This window comes from Apodemus sylvaticus, chromosome 3, assembly GCF_947179515.1.
Source record: "Apodemus sylvaticus chromosome 3, mApoSyl1.1, whole genome shotgun sequence".
NCBI classification, from domain to species: Eukaryota; Metazoa; Chordata; class Mammalia; order Rodentia; family Muridae; genus Apodemus; species Apodemus sylvaticus.
Window position 1 is genome coordinate 144,166,565 of NC_067474.1, and position 24,098 is coordinate 144,190,662.

General features: G+C 43.9%; 1 protein-coding gene across 21 annotated transcripts in view; it reads left to right on the forward strand.

Moving 5' to 3' along the window:
• The first annotated feature begins 11,519 nt into the window (after positions 1–11,519).
• Positions 11,520–24,098, forward strand: part of Pum1 (pumilio RNA binding family member 1) — a 118,278-nt gene continuing 105,699 nt past the window's right edge. For 7 of the 21 annotated variants that reach the window (XM_052177517.1, XM_052177519.1, XM_052177528.1 and 4 more), the window contains exons 1-2: positions 11,521–11,910; positions 19,102–19,475. In XM_052177517.1, the coding sequence (XP_052033477.1) occupies positions 11,871–11,910; positions 19,102–19,475 (414 nt within the window). In that variant the 5' untranslated portion in view covers positions 11,521–11,870. Of the gene's footprint in view, positions 11,911–13,667; positions 13,850–19,101; positions 19,476–24,098 lie in introns of those variants that run through there. The other 14 variants (XM_052177520.1, XM_052177521.1, XM_052177523.1 and 11 more) reach the window with 7 other exon arrangements.

Below are 24,098 nucleotides of genomic sequence, written 5' to 3' on the forward strand. Positions count from 1 at the left end.
TTAAGGTATGGGCCCTCAGCTGTTCCTGCTGCCAAGGCTGTTACCTGCTGTCACAATTCCCTGCTGTGATGAATTCTGGTCCCTTTGGAACCAGAAGTTCAAATACACTGTTCCTTTTACAAATTGCCTTGGCCATGGCAATGTAATTTATTTATTTATTTATTTATTTATTTATTTATTTATTTATTTATTTGGTTTTTCAAGACAGGGTTTCTCTGTATGGCCTTGGTTGTCCTTGAATTCACTCAGAAGACCAAATTGGCCTCAAACTCACAGAGATCCACCTGCCTCTGCCTCTCAGTGCTGGAGTTAAAGGCCTGCGCCACCACTGCCCAGAGGTCATGGTATTTTATCACACAATCAACAAAGTAACCAACATACCTCTGCAACTGTCTTGTTTCCTTAAAATTTCTACCTGTGTCCTTATTTAGAGACTGACAAATTCTTATTTGAAATATTTGTTTGATTGCTTGTTTACTTGAGACAGGGTCCCACTATGTAGCCTTACCTAGCTTCTTACTCACTATGTAGACCAGGCTGCCGTCAAAAATGGCAGCATAGATTCTCGCTTCTGTTTCTTGAGTTTTGGGATGAAGGGTGTGTGCTGCCACACCAGGCATAATTTAATGATTTTTTTTTCTTAAGACAGGGTTTCTCTGTGTAGCCCTGGCTATCCTGGAACTCATTCTGTAGACCAGGCTGGCCTTGAAACTCAGAAATCTGCCTGTCTCTGCCTCACAAGTGCTGAGATTAAAGGCATGTACCACCACTGCCCAGCAATTTAATGATTTTTATTTGTTTTTTATTTTTGAGTTTTCCATCTAACTCCATAAAAATCTCCATCAGGAGCCCTTTTGCTATGGTCTCACTATATCTCTTGAATCTTTTGTTGAAACTCAACTGTTGCCACAGTATTAATAACAGTATTAACAAACTGATCTTTGTCTGTGGTTTTTAGGCCCAGAATTCAGGAAGCAGAGGCCAGTAGATCTATGTGAGTTTAAGGCCAGTCTGGTCTACATACTGAGTTCCAAGCCAGTAGGGTTGCACAGTAAGAACCTGTCTCAAAAGAAGGTAAAAAAAAATGTCTGTGTGTCTGGTTGTTTTGCCCATGCACAGGTTTGTCTGCACAGCGTGTTTGTGTCTGTTGCTCTCAGAGGCCTGAAGAACTCACTGGTGTCACTTCTGGGTGCAAGCCACCATACGGGTGCTAGGAATTGAGCTGATTCCTCTGAAAGAGCAGCTGATGGTCTTAACTGCAGAGCCATCTATCTCTCCCGCCTTGTTTACTTAATGTTTAGAAGGAACTTAGCTTTCTTTGAGTCTGGAGCCAGGATTAAACACACAGCTGCCCTTCTTACTAAAGTGGCTACTGCTTCGAGCCGATGGCTTGCTCTCAATGTCCCTTCCCAAAGAAATTCTAACCAAAAACCAAAGCAGGTTCAGAAGCTAAGAAATCAAACTAAAGGATAGGCTATGAGCCAGGCAGTGGTGGCGCATGCCTTTAATCCCAGCACTTGGGAGGCAGAAGCAGGTGGATTTCTGAGTTCGAGGCCAGCCTGGTCTAGAGTGAGTTCCAGGACAGCCAGGGCTACACAGAGAAAGTCTGTCTTGAAAAAAAACAAAATGAAAAAAAAAAAAACTAAAAAAAGGATAGGCTGTGATAGAGGCAGATGAATGTGTGTCTCTGGATGCCCATGCACACTGGGGGGCCTGATGGACTTGAAATGCACAAATTAACAAAAATTAAAGTTGATTTAAAAATTAAATAAAATAAAAATTAATTTAAACTTTAAAATTTTATATAATTTAGTAAACTATATAACTATATAATAAAATAATTTTAAATTTATTAAAAATAAATTTTTATTTAAAAATGTATTTTATTTTGCTTTTTAAGAAAGGATTTCTCCGTGTATCCCTGCTATCCTGGAACTCACATTGTAGAGCAGGTTAGCCTCAAACTCACAGATATCAACCTTCCCCTGTCTTTGCCTCTGGATTGGTAGGGCGAAATGTGTGTACCACCACTGCCAGACTATTTTTTATTTTTATTTTTTTATTTTTTATATTTATTATTATTATTATTATTATTTGTTTGTTTTTTTCGAGACAGGGTTTCTCTGTATAGCCCTGGCTGTTTCGGAACTCACTCTATAGACCAGCCTGGCCTCGAACTCAGAAATCCACCTGCCTCTGCCTCCCAGAGTGCTGGGATTACAGGCGTGCGCCACTACCACCCAGCCATTTTTTATTTTTATTTTTACCTTTTGAGGCAGGATTTCTCTGTGTAGCCTTGGCTGTCCTGGAACTCAATCTGTAGACCAGGCTGACCCTGAACTTAGGTATCTGCCTGCCTCTGCCTCCCAAGTGCTGGGATTAGAGCTCTACTACCACCTGGCAAGTTTAAATTTTAATTTTCCGAGACAGGATCCCCCTACATGGTACTGGTTCACTTAAATTAAAACTTACTAGTTTTAATTTAAACCAGTCTGGCCTTGAACTTGTGGGGACCCTGTTGCCTCTGCTTCCCAAGTGCTGAGATTACAGGTATGTGACACCGCCTGGCACACAAGTGGTTTAAATTCTTTCTTCTTAGTATGCTCCTCACCATTGTCTGTGTTCAGTCACTACCTGACTGCCTACTACAGAGATACGGGGGTCATTGCCCAGGCCTCCGGGGCACGGTTCTCCGGGGTCACATGTTGACCCAGGAAGCAGATGCCTGATCAGCTTATGGGTCATCACTGCACACCATGCAGACCCCAGATGCGACTGCAGTGTGTATGGACTTTGGATAAGATTGGGCTGGCCTCTGGGGCCTCCACCTCCCTCCCCCTGAGAAGGATTTCTAGACAGAGCGATAAAAAACTCCCAAGGGAATAAGAGCTGACAAGCTAAAAGTGTATCCAAGGACTCTAAAAAACAACAGAAAATTAAAAAAAAAAATCTGATTTACCTATGGTATTAGCAAACATGATCTCCCTCTCTCTCTCTCTCTCTCTCTCTCTCTCTCTCTCTTTTTTTTTTTTTTTTTTTTTTTTTTTTTTTTTTTTTTTGGTTTTTCAAGACAGGGTTTCTCTGTGTAGCCCTGGCTGTCCTGGAACTCACTGTGTAGACCAGGCTGGCCTCAAACTCAGAGATCTGCCTGCTTCTGCTTCCCAAGTGCTGGGATTAAAGGCATGCACCACTATTGCCTGGAAGCAAACAAGATCTCAAAAACAAAAGCCAAGTGTCCAGGCTGAAGGTGGATAAAGCCAGTAGCAGCTCTGGGCACAGCTACTAGCAGCGCTGTCTGGGAGGGCACTCGGGATAAGATTAAAAGCACACTAAGAAAATGAAGAAAAAATATTAGCAAAAAATATTAGAAAAGTAGGCAAGAAAACCTTTTAAAAGAGCCAAGCAGGGACCAGAGAGATGGCTTAGGAGGGGGTGGTAAAGGAATTCACTTTCAAGTTGAGAGTTTGATTCCTACCCAGGTGGTCACAAAGAATCCACTCCTGTTGGTTGTCCTCTGATCTCCAAACCTGTGTCTTGGTGCACACACACACACACTCCAAGAAATAATATGAACGCTGAAGATTGCTCAGCACGCAGAAGGCCATGAAGGACATTATAAATAGCATGGTTGAATATAAATAGTTGAATTGCTAAGATTTAAGCTAGAAGCTGCCGTTCATTCCTGTAATCCCAGCCCTTGGAGGCTGAGGCAGAAGGATTGGTACACACTGGAGGCTAGCCTGGGATACAAAGTAAGCTTGAGGCTTACCTGGCCATAGTGTGAGATCCTGTCAAAAGAAGCAAGCAATCAGCGGGATTGAGGCTGCACAGGCTCCGTGTGCGTCCTGTGCACACCGTTCGAACGGCTTATGCTGGGGATGGAGGCCGGGGCCTTGTGTATTGCAGGTACACACTCTGTCCCTGAGCTACACTCTAGCTATGTAGGTGGGGCTGACCTCAAAACTGTGATTCTTCTGCCTCAGCCTCCGGAGTGCTGGGGTTAATCAGCCTTCCCCACCAACTCCAGATGTCCTCTGGTGCAGACTACTCTTATGATCTGGGAGATAGCAGTGGTTCCAGGGAACTGAAGAATGCTAGTCACAAAAATCCCCCTCCACAGAGCCCCAGGCACTAGCATGGGCCCTGACTTAACTAGTTCCTGGGTAGTCATTAAGACATGATGTCCCTCGGGTTCTTGTGGCCATCTGGCAAAACTTAGGAAAGTCCTTCAGTTGTAGAGAATCTCCTTGACCTGAAGGCGTTGAAAAGCTTGTGATAGATGCCTTTGTTTTATCTGGGACATGCTTATTCATTTATTTTTAATTTTTTTTTTTTTGAGAAAGGATTTCTTTGTGTAGCCCTGGCTGTCCTGGAACTTGCTTTGTAGTCCAGGCTGGCCGCAAACTCACAGAATCGGGACATGTTTATTAAAGCACCTACACTTCTTGGGAACTAGTAAAGCATTAACTTCCCTTCAACTCTGTGGCGCTTATATTTTCCCTGAAGAACCAGGAAGTAGGAGGATATGAGGATAAAGAGATTTCTCCTTGTAGGTGTGCACAGAATTCATGTGGCAAAGTTTATCTCTAGCCTGCTTAAAGATTGCAGCAGTCTAGAGGTGAAGCTACAAAGCCAAGGCCCTATGCCTTGACTGCCCGGCACCAGCTCCTCCTCCAGTAAAGGGAAAACCATCCAGGCTCAGGTCTCCAAGACCAGGAAACTTTGTAGCAAAGGGCTTTGTATCAGTTTCTCCCCTTTGTTTTAAAGATGGCTCCAGGCTGTGCCTTCTTGAGCATAACCATAGCTTACCCAACACAATGCTCCAGGATTGGGGTTGGGGACGTGAAAATCAGAAAGCCTTTAGAGAAAACAGGACAAAATTATGGATCACAGCAAATGATGGGGCTGGAGAGAAGGCTTAGTGGTTGAGAGAACTGACTGCTCTTCCAGAGGTCCTGAGTTCAATTTCCAGCAAGCCCATGGTGGCTCACAACCATCTATAATGGGATCCAATGCCCTCTTCTGGTGTGTCTAAAGATAGCTATGTTGTACTCATACACACAAAATAAATCTTTGGAAAAAAAAAAGAAAGAAAATGATGTTATGCAAGAAACAAGAAGACATGCTCAAAGTTGTTGAGGTTTTTGGGGGGTTGGGAGGGTGTTTCGAGACAGGATTTCTCTGTGTAGCTCTAGCTATCCTGGAACTCACTTTGTAGACCAGGTTGGCCTCAAACTCAAAGAGATCCTCCTGCCTCTGCCCCCTGGGTGCTGGGATTAAGGGCATGTGCCATAACCACCCATCAAGTTGTATCTTAAAAATAGAGACGAGAGCAAGCAAGATGGCTCAGCAGACAGAGGAGCTTGCTACCAAGCCTGGGTGTGATGCAGAGGAGCCACATTTTAGGAGGCAGGAGGATTGTAGCAAGCTTGAGCCAGCCTGGAGTAGAAATGAGTTTAAGTCCAGCCTGGGTTACATGTTTCCAACAACAACAACAATAGCAGCAAAACTCAAACCAGAACAAAACAGAGCATTAAAGAATAGTAGGTAAGAATCGCTGGGGGTAAAGAAGGCGAAAAGCTAATGAAGTGATAGGTTTGTTTGGAGATAGACAGAACTCCATGTTGGAGAGCTTGCCAGCACATATGACATCCTGGGTTTGATCATCAGAACCACTCATAATTAACAATAAATGAAACCAACATACCCATTCACTTAGAAAATATATTCTTTTTTTGTTGTTGTTTTGTTTTGGTTTTTTTCGAGACAGGGTTTCTCTGTGTAGCCCTGACTACCCTGGAACTCACTCTGTAGACCAGGCTGGCCTCAAACTCAGAAATCTGCCTGTCTCTGCCTCCCAAGTGCTGGGATTACAGGCATGTGGCACCACACATATTTAAATAAATCTTTAAACAAAAATAAGGCAGCACAAAACAGACCAAAAAGACTGCTCAGTGGGTAAAAGTGTCACCAAGGCTGGTGACATGAGTTCAGTTTCCCAGAGGCCACATGATGTGAAGGAGAGAACAGACTCCTCCTGTAAGATGGCTTCTGCCTTTCATATCTCACTGTGGGATGCAGGTGCACCCTTGAAACTTTAATCTTTTTTTTTTTTTGCAATGGCCCAAAGATTTACTTATTATTATATGTAAGTACACTGTCGCTGTCTTCAGACACACCAAAAGAGGGCGTCAGATCTCATTATGGATGGTTGTGAGCCACCAGGTGGTTGCTGGGATTTGAACTCATGACCTCTGGAAGAGCGAGCACTCAGTGTTCTTAACTGCTGAGCCATCTTTCCAGCCTGAAACTTTAATTTTTAACACCATATTTTTTTTTTTTTTTTTTTTTTTTTTTTGGTTTTTCGAGACAGGGTTTCTCTGTGTGGTCCTGGCTATCCTGGAACTCACTCTGTAGTCCAGGCTGGCCTTGAACTCAGAAATCCGCTTGCCTCTACCTCCCAAGTGCTGGGATTACAGGCGTGCGCCACCACGCCCAGCTTACACCATATTTTTAATGATGGTTCTTTAACATTTTAAGGTAATGGGAAAGAAAGGATATCGAGGAGCTGGGCAGTGGTGGTGCACGCCTTTAATCCCAGCACTTGGGAGGTAGAGGCAGGCAGATTTCTGAGTTCAAGGCCAGCCTGGTCTACAGAGTTCCAGGACAGCCAGGGCTATACAGAGAAACTCTGCCTGGGGGGGGGGGGCAGGGGAGAAGAAAAGAAAAAAGAAAGGATAGGGGGAGTGGACCAACAGGAGGGACCCAGAGGGATGCCAGGAAAATGTCTAGGCTGTGCCTCTCTCAGGGAAGCAAAGATCAGAGAAAATGAGAGACCCACAGGCCTTGCACAGCTAGCTCTATAAGCAAGCAAACTCCGCCTCCATCACTGTCTGTCCCATTTAGTCCCATTTAGACCCTCCAAGCATCATGTGTCCTCCAAGGGTCTTGCCCTGACATGTGTCTTGACCCAGCACATGTGTCTGTCTCAGCTGACATCACTCTGCCCAGCAGCCCGGGTCCACAGAAGCAGCAAGAAACTGCAGCACACCACCAGAAGTTTTAGGTATGTTTCTCTCTATGGAGTCCTGACAAATGCAGCTCAACTACACAATGTAAGGTGGACCAATACATGCGTGTCGTTAGCAAAGAATCCGTCATCATGTGTCCTTTCACAATCTTGCTTTAGCAGAACGTTCCTTCACCTGTGTCCACTTCAGCTAAACAATCCTCCAGGTGACTCCTGTACTTAAATGCAATCGCTGATTGAGTCAAACCGCATTGAAAAAAGAAAAGGCCGCGTGTGATGGTTTAGTGAGTAAAGACACTCTCCAATGAGCCTGAGAATCTATCTGATTTTGATCCCAAGGACCCGTAGGGTGGAAAGGGAGAACTAACCCCTGGAATGTGTCATCTGACCTCCACAATAGCACCACGGCACATGAGTGCACATGCACGCACACAAGTATACATACAAGTAATGTAAAAGTATAAGAAAAAAATTGAACAGTGTTGAGGGAAATATTAAAAAAAAAAAAAAAGCTGGGTGGTAGTGGCGCACGCCTTTAATCCCAGCACTTGGGAGGCAGAGGCAGGTGGATTTCTGAGTTCGAGGTCAGCCTCTGGTCTACAGAGTGAGTTCCAGGACAGCCAGGGCTACACAGAAACCCTGTCTTGAAATACCAAAAAAAAAAAAAAAAAAAAAAAAAAAAGGAAAGAAAAAAAGAAAAAGAAAAACAACTACAACCTGGCCTGTCCCCGGGCTTGTGTAGGCAACTCTCTGCCCCAGGGGCCTGGCCGGCCATGCACTAGAGGGCAATGGCTCACCGGTTATTATCTCATGGAGACTCTCTGACTCAGAGCTCCAAAATCTCTCCACTCAGCTCATTACGTTCCTACTGGCAGGTTGCTACCACGCCAGCCTCATGCTTCCAAACCCCCACAACCTTTGTGGTGCACCTCAGGCAAACCCACGCTTTGCCACTGTCTCTCTTTCTCAAACCCAGATGAGCCACTGAGTAAAGAAAACACAACACGAACTTCAGAAACAACAGTAATTCAATCGCTGGACGCAACAACTAAAATCCTAACTTGTAAGCCTTATTAAATGTAAATCCTCTGGTGGTGAATCCTAACAGATCCACCATTGAAACCCGGAGACGCTATAGCTATGTCCTCTCGCTATCCGTGTCCAAAAGGGCATATCTCCTTTCAACCTGGAAGTCCCTCCTACTAGTCCAGTGATTGGCTCCTTTATTCATTAGAGGATTTTTTTCCCCCACAAGAAGTTTCCTGAGATGTGACTCACCCCTTGACTGCAGCCCCTCCCAGGAGAGCAAAATTAGCATCAAAATACAAACAGCTCCAGGCCCACCCACAATAGACCAGCAGTTGTTTAGGCTTGGGGTAGGGAAAATAGAGGGTCTGGAGTGATGGTTAGCAGGTGGCACATGCCTGTAATCCCAGCACTCTGGGAGGCAGAGGCAGGCAGATTTCTGAGTTCGAGGCCATCCTGGTCTACAGAGTGAGTTCCAGGACAGCCAGGGCTATACAGAGAAACCCTGTCTGGGAAGAAAACAAATCCAAACAAAGAAACAGTTAAGGTTTACATTATAATAAAAGACAAGTAGAAGTTACATTGTTTACCTTAAAGATATTTTCTAGCAAGTCTGATGATGGCTCACACCTGAAATTTTAGTACTTGGGAGGTAGAGGCAAGAACAGGTTCAAAGCTAGCCTAGTCTGCATAGTGAGTTCTAGGCAAACCAGGACTATATCTTTAAACCCTGTTTCGTAAACCCAATAGACAAACAGCCCCTATCCCCCTGCATAACAAAAACCTGAGCAACCAAACCACAACAAAAACAAACAAAAACAGAACACAAAAGAACCACAAACCTCCTCCCCCTCTTCCCTCTGCCATTTATTTAAAAAAAAAAAAAAAAATCCTCGCCAGGGAAGTAGTTCCAAAGGAAAGAAGAGGAGGGTACTTCAGCGCCTCCTAGACTCTGGCTTAGTAATTAATTCTTCACTTCCTCCTTAGCTTTCCAATACCGTCAAACAGAGCTTTTTAAGGGCTCCTTGTGCAGGCTCCCAGTCCCCGGTTTTTTTAGTTTTCCAACAATGGGAGGATTACTTAGATCTAAGTCTAGGTGTGGGTGGTGGGTGTGGCTGTGGGAGAGGAGGTTAGTCTGCTGAGATCTGCAAAGAAACAAAGTGCTTGTTGGAATGGTAACGGCGTAGCAAAGAAAATCAGAGAAACCTTCTGAGGGAGTCTGCTAACAAGCTAGTTGACTAGTGGAACACAGATGACAACTACTACTTATTACAAAGTGTCTTTTCAGAAAATTAGAAGACATAAAGGCTGCCTCAGAGACTTTACAGTGTTTACAAACACAACTTTTTAGGTATTATTAAGATGATGATATTTTAAAAACATTTATCAGCCAGGAATAACAGTACAGGAGGGACTGAAAATGTCTCTGGAGTCATTGTCAGTAACCAGGTTGTCCCTGGACACACTTTGAAAACTGTCATGCTCAATGAAACCTACTTGAAAGGCCTGTCTGTCTGTCTGTCTGTCTATCCATCCATCCATGAGTCTATCTATCCTTGTTGGTCTTGTTATGAAGCGTGACTAGCCTGAAACTTATGGTCCTCTTGCTTCAGTCTCTCAAGTGCTGGGATCATATACCCAGTTTCCAAGGTTTTCTTGAATGATCTTCACTAGAAGTTTCTGCCCAGAGACTTCTTGAGGTTTTTCAGTTACATTGTAACATTCAGTTACAATGACATGGATTAAGTTTCTGCTGATTGGATTAAAAATACCTTTCTCAAATCCATTCTAATTCTCCTCCTTATCAGCTTGACTAGATTTTTTTTTCTTTCTTTTTGAGACTGGGTCTTACTATGTAGCCTTGGCCAGTGAGGAACTTTCTGTGTAGCTCAGGCTTCAAACTCACAGAGATCTGCTTGTTTGTGACTCTGGACTGTTCAGATTAAAAAGGCGTACACCTCATCTGCCCTTGATTAGATAATTTTTTTTTTTTTTTTTTTGGTTTTAGCAGACAGGGTTTCTCTGTGTAGCCCTGGCTGTCCTGGAACTCACTCTGTAGACCAGGCTGTCCTCGACTCAGAAATCTGCCTGCCTCTGCCTCCTAAGTGCTAGGATTACAGGTGTGCGCCACCACGCCCAGCTAAGATAATTTTTTTAAGTTTTATGAACTGAGGATTGATAATATGTTATACATAAGTTTGGCTATATGAATGAGAGAATCCCACTTTTTTTGGGGGGGGGGGATTTGTTTTTTTCCGAGACAGGGTTTCTCTGTATAGACCTGGCTGTCCTGGAACTCACTCTGTAGAGAAGGCTGGCCTGGAACTCAGAAGTCTACCTGCTTCTGCCTCCCAAGTGCTGGGATCAAAGGCATGCATCACCACTGCCCAGCTAAAATATGTTTTTTTTCATTTTATTTTTAAGTGTGTGTGTGTGAGTGTGTGTGTATACAAATGAGTTTGGGTACCTGAGGGGGTAAGAGGTGTATGTTCTTCTGGAGCTGAAGCAACCAGCCTTCGGTGTCATGCAAGGTGGGTGCTGGGAACTGAGTTTAGGGAGTGCAGTACGGGCTCTTACTTGCTGAACCATTTCCCTGGCCTGCCTTCTCTGTTTTCATTTTTATTTATTTATTTATTTACTTAGAGTTTTTTTTTGTTTTGTTTTGTTTTGTTTTGTTTTTGAGACAGGATTTCTCTATGTGGCCCTGCCTGTTCAGGAACTTGCTCTGTAAACTAGGCTAGCCTGGAACTTACAGAGACTCACCTGCCTCCTCTTCTGTGTGTTGGGATTAAGGCATGTACCACCATGCCCTGTTTATGTTTTCTCATTTTTATTATTATTATTGTTATTATTATTATTATTGGGTTTTTTTCGAGACAGGGTTTCTCTGTGTAGCCCTGACTGTCCTGGAACTCACTCTGTAGACCAGGCTGGCCTCAGACTCAGAAATCTGCCTACCTCTGCCTCCCAAGTGCTGGGATTACAGGCGTGTGCCACCACTGCCTGGCTACGTTTTCTCATTTTAAAACAGGAATACTGGTGTCGTGTCTACTATGACTAGTATTTCGTAGTCCGGCAGCTTTATTTATTATTTTAGTTTGGAAAAAAATTCAGATATATTTATTTTATGTATATGAGTACACTGTAGCTGTCTTCAGACACTGCAGAAGAGACCGTTGGATTCCCTTACAGATGTTTGTGAGCTACCATGTGGTTGCTGGGAATTGAACTCAGGACCTCTAGAAGAGCAGTGCTTTTAACTGCTGACCCATCTCTCCAGCCCCAGTTTGGAAATGTTAAGAGTCTGAGGGCAGCACATGTCCTACTGGTAAACACTTGATAACAGCAGTCTCGAGAGCCTGCTGGAGGCTGTGCTCTGATAGGGTTATTCCGGGGCTGGGTTTGTGTCTTAGAGCCTTTGAAAGTAATTTCTTTAGTTTATTTTTAGTTTAGTTTAGTGAGATCAGAGATGTGTGATGTTTACTCTGCTGGGATTGCCTCACTTGATTGAATAGAGAGCCCTTAAGACTAATATGTCCTGATTATGGCTAAACCAGCATTAAAATCTCACTAAATGAATGACGGAAGCTGAGGTTCAATCTAAGGAAATGAAGCTGGACAGAGGTGGCACTATCTTTAACCCCAGTACTCAGAAAGCAGAGCCAGCAGCTGGACCTCTAAGTTTGAGGCCAGCCTGATCTACAGAACAAGTTCTAGGCCACCCAGGTCTATACTTGAGAAACCAAAAATCCAAAACAAATCAACCAACCAGACAGACAAAAAAGAAACTAAAGAATAAGCTGTGACTCTCAGGATGAAAGTATGGAGCCCAGCGTCTGGTAAGAAGCTGAAAGGTATAATTTTCTCATATCTGTCATCTTTTCTTCCTCCTGCATGCTTTTGCACTCTGGCTCTTCAGTACTGTCCAGGGCCCTAGCCTTTATGGAGCTAAATGCATTATCTACTTGATTTCACAAAGTATTGTTAGCAGTGTGGGAAATGAAGGTTCAGTTAAGTAATTTCAGGTCTGATTTCAAGCTGGCTCTCTGAATACAGTATGTTCTTGAGTTTGAATATTGAGACCTTGCCGGGCGGTGGTGGCGCACGCCTGTAATCCCAGCACTCTGGGAGGCAGAGGCAGGTGGGTTTCTGAGTTCGAGGCCAGCCAGGTCTACAGAGTGAGTTCCAGGACAGCCAGGGCTATACAGAGAAACCCTGTCTCCAAAAAACCAAAATCCAAAAATCCAATATATATATATATATATATATATATATATATATAGAGAGAGAGAGAGAGACCTGGAGATGTAGTAGGGTGTCACATAGATGCCTGAAGTCCTAAGTTTGGTATCCAGCACTGCATAAACTGGATATGGTTGAACATGTCTGCAATAACAGATGTTGGAAGGTATGGAAGTAGCTCAGGGGTTCAAGGTAATTATCTCAGCCACACAGTGAGTTTGAGGGCAGCCTGGGCTATATGACATCCTGTCTCAAAGAAAGAAAGAAAAAGAGCAAGGTGGTGGTGGCAGAGGCCTTTAATTCCAATACTCAGGAGTCAGAGGTGGAGACAACTCTGTGAGTTCTGAGGCCAGCCTTGTCTATAATTTGAGTTCCAGGACAGCTAGGGCTACACAGAGAAACTCTGTCTTGAAAAGGCTACAAAAACAAAAACAAAAACAAAAAACAAAACAAAAAAACCCAAAAAACAAAAACAAAACCTAAAAAAACACAAAAAACCAAAATAAACCCCAACAAAACAAAAAAAGCAGGGCGGCGGCGGCGGCGGCGGCGCGTGCACACCTTTAATCCCAGCACTTGGGAGGCAGAGGCAGGCAGATTTCTGAGTTCGAGGCCAGCCTGGTCTACAGAGTGAGTTCCAGGACAGCCAGGGCTACACAGAGAAACCCTATCTTGAAAAAACCAAAATCCAAAACCAAAAAAAAAAAAAAAAGTGGATGGTTCTTGAAGGCAGAGAGGCAGAGGAGGTGGATTTCAGTAGGATAGAGAACAGCCAGGGCTACAACAAAAGACCTTGCCTGTCACATAAAAAAAAACCGACCAACCAAGCAACCAACCAACCAAAATTGAGTGCTTGCAAACACCTCTTGTTTCTAGTTCTCATCTTAATCTGTTTAGTTTGCTCCTTGATATTTATAATGACCTTTGAACAAGGGTCTTGACCCTGTCATTGTGCTCCAGATCCTGCAAATTAGATTTGCACTGAGGTCCTGCACTCCATCAGCATGGTCATTCCGTTGCTCTTTTTTTTTTTTTGTATGTTACACTGGGGAAACCGAGGCAGGGGAAGATGCAGTAAGGCCAGGAGCCAGAAGGCTGGAAGGGCCTCGAACCCAGCCTCGGGCCGGGCTCTGCCACTGTCCGTGCACAGCCCCGGGTCGGCATCCCCTCCCCCCAACCCCCCCATCCCTCCCACGGCTGCCTGGGCACTCCGTGCGCGCTCCCGCGCCTTCCACCCCGCTCCCTAGGCGGCGGCGCGCGCTCGCCCCAGCGGGCGGGCACAGCGGTTGTGTGGCTTGCGAGTTTCCCCGAGTTCACGCAGGCCCTGGTGTTGGCATGGCAACCGGGCAACCTGTTCTAGAGCCGCCCGCCCGCTCCGCACACTCCGCTGCCACCGCCGGAGCCGGGGCCGGCGCCGCTCCCATGATGCACCGCGTCAGCCCAGTCCCCAGTGGGCCGCCATGTTGTCGGAGTGAAAGGTAAGGGGGAGCGAGAGCGCCGGCGAGCGAAGATCGGGGGGCCGGAATCCATCTTCATCCTACCGCTCCGCCCGTGAGTATCCGCGCCCCGGTAGCCCCAAACCGTGCTTCGAACCCCCGACGAGCCGATGCGCCCCTCGTATTGGCGTTTAGCAGCGGTTGGCGGGGCGAGAAGGGCTTAGAGACGCCGCCGGGCCTGGCGGAGGCTCCGCGCTCGCTCCGCTCGTACGTGTTTGGGAGGCGGCAGCGAGGCCCTATTGTTATCCGCGAGGAGGGGGTGGGGAGCGGGCCGCGGCCGGGGCCCGGCCCGCAGCTGGCGGCGGCTCCGTGCCTCCGTTCGGCCCTGCTGGGAGTCCCTGGAGGTTGGTGGTGCGGTTCGGCTCGGCTTTTTCTTTTTTCCTTTGTATTTATTATTTATTTATTTTTGGATGGCTCTGAGAAGCCCCAGGTCCTCTCTTGTGGCCGTGGAGTGGAGATTCTGTGCTCCCGCGGGCTCCTTCGACTTCTGGAGCTTCCGCGGCGGCGCCGAGGGAGGAACAATACATCGCTTTAGAAAGCAGCGGTGGGCCCGGGTCCTCGGGCGAGCCCCCACGGCGGTGGGGGAGTGGGCGATTTTGCAAACCTTTAATAGGGAGAGGTGGCCATCAGGAAGTTTCGGATCGCTTTTTAAGCTCCTGGGTTTCTTGTGGCCTTTTGTTTCTGTGAGAGCTTGTGGTTTTTTTTTTTTTTTCCTTTTTTTTTCCCTTGAGGAGGGGGTGTTCTTCCTCTCTGAGCCTCCCTGTGTCGGTGTGCTTTCCTCTCTAAGGGGCTTTCTGTAGGTAGTAGGAAAAACATGTAGATAGCTACACAGTGCTACAGTTTCGGTCCTCACAATCGCGGTGGGTAAACATGGGTCATTTGTTTTACTCGTCAGTACCACTCCCACGTTAAGTGAGGAACACTCCTGTAACTTTTTTCCAGTGGAGCTCACCCCTCTTCCCAAGAGCTCCCCTCCCACATCGCAAAGAACTCCCACACAGATGACCAGAGAAGGCTTTATCCTCACCATAACTTTGAAGGATTGTTCGTTTTCATTGTGCAAATTACGATAACGCTTCGTTACACTTGATCATTTTGCTCACCCCATTAATTACTGGGATTATTAAGATGATTTATGAGGGCTTTTGGGCGTTAAGTTTTTAAAGCCAGTTACTTCTGAAGATAGGATTATAGCTTTAGCTTTTCGTTTTGGTGTAAAAGTTACAAATGTGGTTCTCCCTTTAAGATAAGCAGTTTCCTTTGTAGTTTTTAGTAAACATTTTGAGCCTTCGCTCATTGTAATTTTGTAAACTAGGGACTGCGGATCTTTATCTGAAGGTTTGGAAACACTGGGTTCAGAACTTTAGTATTTTGCCTTCGCTTGAGTTCATGTTGTCTGCCGCCACAGCTTTTTGAAGTTGAGATTTGTTTAGTTTGGGTCTGCGAACTGCTTAAGATAAATTTATGTCCACAGAAGGTTAGTTCAATGTAGTAAAAATAAACACCTTTTAAACCTGAGCATCTTAGTAAAAGGAGGTAGATTAAACTGTGCTGGTTTTTTTAAAGAAAACTCCTATTAGTGATAATCAAACAAACTACAGTGTGAAAGCTAGGCAGTGCCTACACTTGCTACTTCATATATTGCTTAAAATTATGTCATTTTCTTTAAAAAGTATCACATTTTAAATACTGCACATAACTTTTTAGTGAGCGTTGAGATTCCCCTAAAAGGTATCATTAGTTTCTTCTTTTCTGGTACTTAGGTGACAGATTATTAGTTTTTGTTCTGTCATTGCCAAGATGTTACAAAATTCTCTCAGACACATGTTAGTGTTTAGGTGTTTGCTCACTTGTAAGTTGCCCCTCTTGCCAGGCTTTCCCTTGTCTGAGAAACAAGGGAAAGCAGGACATCTCAGGGCTTCCAGACAGCCTTACAAAGGCCAATTGTTTTGTTTTAATATTGTTGTAAGTGACCCCTCCCCAGTTATAGTTTAGAATGAGATTGCTTTCAGGGACAATTTTTCATCATTTTTTTTTGTTTACTTATTTATTGCTTTTTGAGACAGGGTTTCTCAGTCTACCCCTGGCTATCTTGGAACTCACTCTGTAGCCTAGGCTGGCCTCGAACTCAGGTCCATGTGTCTCAGCCTTCGATTCCTGAGTGCATAACCACTGGCCAGCTAAACTTTTTCTTAATATGAAAATTCATAGGTAACTTTTAGCAGCTCTTTTATGTAAGAAAACACGGCATTTACTATCTTATGAATCCTCTTGATGATTGAGGCTCTGTTGCCTTGACTGGTGTAGGTAACTAAATTTGTGGAACCTTAATAAGCATAAGTGATTTGAGAAAATTTAGAACTTTCTACATACCTTTCAACGTATTGATTAAAAACTATCAAAAACCAAGGCATGGAGGAAAAACTTTCTTTGGAAGCACACAGAGAGATTGTTAGTTTGGTGACAAAACTTGAGTTTTGCATCAGTTGGCTCAGTTGGCCCAAAGTAAAGAGATGTAGAAGCAAATGTACTATGTGATATGAGGGGACTGAAGTCCTTAGAGAACCGAGTGAGGAGTGTTAGGCTGGTGTATACTCTGCAGAGGCTGATAATGAAACAGCTGTACTTTTCTGGGTTTGCACTTCATCCTAGACAGCGTTTTATTCATGAGAGCCTAGAAGGCTAAAATTATTCCTGTGTAAGATTTAATGTGTGTGTGTGTGTAGGTAGAAGGGTATTAGAAATTATTATTATTATTTGTATTTGTTTTTTTTGAGACAGGGTTTCTCTGTATAGCCCTGGCTGTCCTGGAACTAACTCTGTAGACCAGGCTGGCCTTGAACTCAGAAATCAGCCTGCCTCTGCCTCCCAGAGTGCTAGGATAAAGGCGTGCGCTGCCACCACTGCCAGGCTTGGAATTTTTGATTTACATTAGACATAGCCAAAGCAGAGGTTTGATTTTTTTTTTTTTTTTTTTTTAGATTTTATTTATTATTATATGTAAGTACACTGTAGCTGTCTTCAGACACACCAGAAGAGGGCATCAGATCTCATTACGGATGGTTGTGAGCCACCATGTGGGTGCTGGGATTTGAACTCAGGTCCTCTGGAAAAGCAGTCAGTGCTCTCAACCACTGAGCCATCTCATCAGCCCCAGAGGTTTGATTTTTGTCTTTTGTTGTTTTGAGAGAATTTTACTGTTCTCCATGGTTGCCTTAAATTCACAGTATTATAATTCCCCAATCTCAGAATATTAGCACCCCTTCTGGTTTAATCTCCCAGAGTGCTGGGATTACAAACTAGGTTTTGAACAGATTGTAGATTCCATGTGACCTCTACTAGCTTCATAACCTGAATTAGTAGTGAGATGCTAGGATTACTTTTCCAGGAGGTTACTTACCTAATGAGAGAATGTGGTTGGAGGCTGGAGAGATGCTCAGTGCTTTTGCACATTTGACTTGGTGCTTTTGAGAGGACATGTGTTTGGTTCCCAGCACACATGAGTCACAATCATTCCTGACTTCAGTTTAAGAGGATATTATGCCTCTGGCCTTCTTAGACACTGCATGTACATGATACTCATACACACAGGTAAAACACAAACAAAATAAGACTAAATATTTCAAAAAAGAGAGAAACCAGGTTTCTCATTTGTTTTTAACAGTATTGCTAACCTTGGAAGTTCAGTGGTGGGTGCAGACAGACTACCATAGTTGGTAATCAGTTTACTTTGTTCATACAAATGTAATTACTTGGTTTTATGGAACTTAAGTAGCAATGGTTCCTAGTAGCATTTGGATTCCCAGAGTTTAATGTACTCCAGATACTCACAGGGGTGGTGACTTATATCTTTAATCTCATACTTCAGACTGGCAGATGTCAGTGAGCTCAAGGCCAGCCTGCTCTACATAGCAAGTTGTAGACCAGGACTGCATGATGAGACCAAAACAAATGAAAAAGATAGTGATACTGTTGCTAGGATTCTAGGAGGAACCAGGGTTGGTTTCAAAATAGCTTGAGATCTCTGTTGCTAGCTGGACAGCCATGGCTCCTCCTAACTTCTGTAATGTTTTACTTGTAAAAACAGGGCTAATAATGCTTCCCTTTCAGTGTTTCTGTGATGAGACAATGTCTGCCTTGTATTTGCTACCCTATGACTGGTGAGACAGACCTGGTTTTTACAGTGAGGTTTAGTACCAGCAAAGTGAGTTGGATTTGTCTTGTCCTGTTTCTAGTTAATCAGTAATGCACATGATATCGCATTGGGTTTGTAAGGTAAAAGTCTTGATTTTTTTCCTATGTTATAAAAACACAGCTGATACTGGTATTGTCCCACAAACATGTTAGGTATTTTAAAGGACCCTTTTAAGTTATAGAGTCTAAGCCATAGACTGGTTATTGACATGTTTGTTACAGCTGTAAATTCTTGTAAAGCTAATTAGGGCAGGAAGCTGAGAGGGGTCTGTGGGATTGAATCTGCAGAGGCTGGGGTGGAGTCTAGGGGATTGAATCGGGCTTGTTCAGGCTAGGCACCCCGTTGAGCTACACCTCCACCCTAGAAACTTCTTAAGGGTGCTTTGAAAAGTTTCTGGTCACAGTCCTGCTGATGGATGTTTGTAAACCCAGCACCCAGCCAGCTTTGACTACCTTTTAGTTTCAAAGCCAGCCTGGGTTACATGAAATCTCGCCTGAGGGGGAAAGTGTGTATTTTTAAGTACAGTTGACTTAAGGAGAAAGTCAGTTGAGTAGGGAAGCTATTGGTTAAATTCTGATTTCATATTGCCTGCCCCCCCCCCCCCCCCAGACAGGGTTTCTCTGTGGAGTCCTGGCTGTCCTGGAACTTACTTTGTAGACCAGGCTGGCCTCGAACTCAGAAATCCGCCTGCCTTTGCCTCCCAAGTGCTGAGATTACAGGCGTGTGCCACCATACCCGGCTCCATATTGCTTTTTTGCTTGTTTGTTTACTTTTTTATTTATGTGGTTCTAAGGCTCCAACCTAGGTCCTAGCATGTTAGCAAATTCCTTGTCTTTCTATGATAACTGTTTAGTAAAGCTCTGGTTACAGTAGTGGGCCTTCATCTCAGCTTGTTGGAGTACCTGCTACTGTTGACCTTTATTCCTTTAAACACAGGCCCACCAGCTTCAAAGGAGGTTCAGTTCAGGAAACTGTTACTAGACACTTGACTTCTTGGTAGAGACAGTATTGACTTCTAGAAGAGAGGGAATTGTTTAGCATTGTGTACTGGAGTATATGGAGTTGTTTTTTTAAAAATGCAAGCATTAAACATGTGTTAACTTTGTTCTCAGGTGTTGGTGGAATGAGCGTTGCATGTGTCTTGAAGAGAAAAGCAGTGCTTTGGCAGGACTCTTTCAGCCCCCACCTGAAACATCACCCTCAAGAACCAGCTAATCCCAACATGCCTGTTGTTTTGACATCTGGAACAGGGTCGCAAGCGCAGCCACAGCCAGCTGCAAATCAGGCTCTTGCAGCTGGGACACACTCCAGCCCTGTCCCAGGATCCATAGGAGCTGCAGGCCGTTCCCAGGACGACGCTATGGTGGACTACTTCTTTCAGAGGCAGCATGGTGAGCAGCTTGGGGGAGGAGGAAGTGGTGGAGGCGGCTATAATACTAGCAAACATCGATGGCCTACAGGGGATAACATTCATGCAGAACACCAGGTAAAAAAAGTTCCCTATTTCAGCTTTGAAACTTGTAATCACTGTCTGCTTAGGCTGTCTGCTTTCAGTGACTGTCTTGAAACTCTTCTTGCTTATTTAGTTTGTTATAAACAAGAGTCACTTGTTTTTAAAGAATGGTTGGTTATTGTAATTGGCACTGGCTTATTTACAGTTCTGGTGTTATATAGTAAATTCACTAAAGAAATCTCAAGAGTGTCTTAATGTTCACAAGGTATTTCTAGGAATATCTTTTAACAAAATCTTTTTACCATTGACATGCTCTTAAGAATTGTTTGGGCTTACAGGACAATGTGAAGCAGAGTTTCTCTGCTCCGTTGGGTGACTTTTATCAAGATCCTGTTATTTGGAAACAATTCGAGAATGTTTAAATTCCTAGGAAGAACTAAACTTGTCAGATCTTGTAAATTGAAAATTAAGAGAATTACTGAAATAAAAAGATGTTATGGCTGAAAGTGGGGGGAAATTAAGAAATTAGTTGCTCACTTCAGATTTGTTATTCAAAGTGAGGATTGATTGTGCCTTTTAAGTTTTAACTATTTTTCTCTTCTAAGAATTTAGTTGATATTCATTAATTTTTTTTCATTAACATTTTTTGAGAGATATGGTCTCTCATGTAGGCCATGTAGATCAGGCTGGCCTTGAATCCATAGGGGTTGGTCGGTACTGGGTTAAAGACATGTCTCCATGTCTCACTTCATTTTTTTTAAACATAAATCTATTTCACTGACAAAGTTAAGCCTGCTCTGTTTCCTGAGTATTAGATTTAATCAACTGATTAAGTCTACTCTTGGCAATTGGGTATGAGTGCCATTTGTAAAGATTCATTTGATATTGCCATTCCAGTGCTTATTAGAAAAAGGAAAATGATATCTTTTCTAGGGTTTCTAGTTTGTTTGTTTGTTTTTTCTGTTGTACTTCAAAAACATAAGCACACTTGCAAGTCTAATTTTTCAGTTACATGCCAGGAAGGATAGTAGTTATTTTTGTTATTTGTGTGTGTATGCATGTGTGGTGTGTCTTGTGTTTGTTTGTAGGTGTGCTCATGCCTGAGAACCAGACAAGTCTGTCAGGCATCTTTCTCTACTGTTTTCTAACTTTATTTTTTTTTATTTTTGTTTTTTCAAGACAGGGTTTCTCTGTAACAGCCCTGGCTATCCTGGAACTCTGTAGATCAGGCTGGCCTCAAACTCAAAAATAGATCCTCTTGCCTCTGCCTAAAGTACTGGGATTAAAGGGATTAAGTTTTGAGACTGATTGCTTACTGAATTTAGAGTTGGGTGCAATGGCTAGATTGGCTGGCATTGAGTCCCTGGGTTCCCCTGGCTTGCTTTCCCACCAAGTCAGGGGTTACAGATACATGCCTTTACGGTTAGCTTTTATGCCAGGGCTGGGGAGCTAAAGGCTTCATGGCTTAGTGGCAAACACTTTACCCAATGATCTATCTGACCAGCTCCTATTTCATTCTTTTTTTGTTGTTGTTTTGTTTTTTGGATTTGTTTTTTTGGAGACAGGGTTTCTCTGTATAGCCCTGGCTGTTCTGGAATTCACTCTGTAGACCAGGCTGGCCTTGAACTCAGAAATCTGCCTGCCTCTACCTCCCAGAATGCTGGGATTACAAATGTGTGCCACCACCGCCCGGCTTCATTCTTTTTTTTAAAAGATTTTAGTTTATGTTATGTGAGTATACTAGCTGTCTTCAGACACACCAGAAGAGGGCATCAGATCCCATTACAGATGGTTGTGAGCCACCATGTGGGAATTGAACTCAGGACCTCAGGAAGAACAGTAAGTGCTCTTAACCATCGAGTCCTCCTTCATTTTTATAAAATAATATTTATTACATTTTATTTGTATGTGTAGGCACATGTATAGACAGCATGTAACAGGTTAGAGGACAGATTGTAATCAGGCTTGCTGGTAAGCGCCATCACTCATCAGGCATCTTGCCAGCCCAACCCCTGTTTATTTGTTTGTTTAGTTTCTGTGGGGCTGAAACAGGGATTCTCTGCATAGCCTTGGCTGTTCTGGAACTCTCTGTAGACCAGACTGGCCTTGATCACATGCATCCACTTGCCTCTGCCTCCTGACTGCTGGGATTACAGATGCGCCACCTGAGTAGATGACAGATTGTTGTTTTACTGGCAAGGACATTTGGAGGGGAGGGATGCTAATGATAAGGAAAAGGAAGTGTCTTGTGTTCCTCTGGTAGTTTTAGTTTTTATTCTGTTCTTAAAGCACAGCACTGCATTTGTTTACTGTTATAGCAGGGTCACCCCTTTTTTCTTGGCTGAAGATAGAACTTGGGCTTGAGCTTCATAGACGAGACCACTCCCTCTGATTTACTATATCCTCAGAAAGGTTTAGAGTCTTGAAGGTGTTGATTAAATGTACTCATCTCAGTATCAGTCTATATACTTAGCATGTGAGAAGGTTTGGGAGCTGGATGTTGTGTCATATGCCAGAACTGGGGGGCGAAGGGGGCGGGAGGCAGGCAGATCTCCAAGTTTGAGGCCAGTCTGGTCTACAGAGTGAGTTCCAGGATAGCCAGGGATGTACCTAGAAACCCTGTCTTGAAAAACCAAGTAGAAAAAAAAGTTGGAAGAAATTTTTCATTTCATGATTCCCTAACTTTGCCTTTTTAATAAGATTGTAGAAAAAGAACATGGTAATAGAGGAAAAGTCCTTAAGTGGCAGGCTAAGATGTTGAATAGTGTGTGTGTGTGTGGGGGGGTGCTAGGTGCACAGTGGTAGAGAACTCTGGGTGGCTCTTATATAGTTATGGGGTATCCATACAAATAATTACTTACACAGTATCTTTCCTCTTCTCGAATGTTGGGATGACAGCCATGTCTGGTTTGGTTTTGGTATTTGTCTCACCTTTTGGACCGAGCTAGACTGTAGGGTGGAGATTTCCCCTGGAAATATTCTGTGATTTTATGTTAACTCAGGACAAAACATTTTAGTTTTGTCCTCAGGCAGATGAGTGGATCTTGTAGCTCAGCTATCTTGGAAATGCAAGGCTTCTGACAAGGAGTGGAGAGAATACTGGGGAGGGCTGTGCAGGTTTGTTTGTGTTTTGTTTTGTTTAAAGCCAGCCAAGGTGCTAACTCCTGTTTACCCAGCAGTCAGCAGGAGGAACACTCTAGAACAAAGGGACATAACTGTCCTCAGCCATGGTTACTGGTGAGGCAAGCAAGAGGCTATGGGGTCTGTCAGGAGCTAACAGGGTCTAGGCGCTGAGCTGCTTATTCCTGAATTTGATCCTTTCAGTTCTGTGTGGTAGCTAAGACTCTCTTGTGAGGGAGAAGAAACAAGTACAGTTATGAGGTGGCCCTTTGTGCTGGCATTACAGGAGTGTACTACCACCATGCATAGTTGATGAAGTTTTGAAGTAAGCATGGGTTCACTGTGGAAGCTCTAGGTAGACTTTTGCCTTCCCAGGAAGACATGCTGAACCCCAGAGAATTATCGAAGTAGCATATTTTTAGGGGAATGAGTTACTTTACTGGAAAGGTAAAGATCCTAGACTTGATAGTAGATAAATACAAATGATATATAGACTCTCATGGTACTGTAGTCTTGTCTGTCCCTTGACTGGTATGTGCTATGTGTTCTGTTTTTATGAGGGTTCTAAGTAGTAATCACTTCACTCAGTACGCAGTGATCTTATTCCACTGCTTGCCACTGTGCTACTGGGTTAGTCAGTTTTGGTGGTGGCTCTTTTCTGAGCCTTTTAATTTATTTTACTTTTTTCTAAGTTTCTGTCATTTTTTAAACTATTTTTTAAATGTATATGAGTATACTGTAGCTGACTTTAGACACACCAGAAGAGGCCATCCAGTCCTATTGCAGATGATTGTGAGCTGCCATGTGGTTGCTGGGAATTGAACTCGACCTTTGGAAGAGCAGTCAGTGCTCTTAGCTACTGAACCATCTCTCCAGCTCTGTCTTTTCTTTGGTTTTTCGAGACAGGGTTTCTCTGTGTAGTCCTGGCTGTCCTAGAACTCACTCTGTAGACCAGGCTGGCCTTGAACTCAGAAATCCACCTGCCTCTGCCTCCCAAGTGCTGGGATTACAGGTGTGCGCCACCACGCCCAGCTTTTTCATTTTTACATTTTGTTTTTAGATGACTGTATATCATAGTAGATTGACCCTCCCTTTTATTTTATTATTTGTTTTGTTTTGGAGTTAGTCTTGCTCTGCAGCCCTGGCTGTCTTTGAGTTTACAGACATTTGCCTGTCTTTCCTCTTTAGTGTTGGGATTAAAGGCACTTCTGTATTCTGTTATGATGGGACAAAATTTAAGATCAAACACTTTTGGTAAAACACTCATCATTGAGATAGATGCTCAGGGTATGGTAAGATTTATACTAAACGGTGTCAAGATATTTTAGGCTTGTGTTCCTCCCTTTTGTGAAAAACTACTTTTGGGGGCTGAAGAGATGGCTCAGCAGTTAAGCTGACTGCAGCTGGGCACTGGTGGCACACGTCTGTAATCCCAGCACTCTGGGAGGCAGAGGCAGGCGGATTTCTAAGTTCGAGGCCAACGTGGTCTACAGAGTGAGTTCCAGGACAGCCAGAGCTATAGAGAGAGAAACCGTG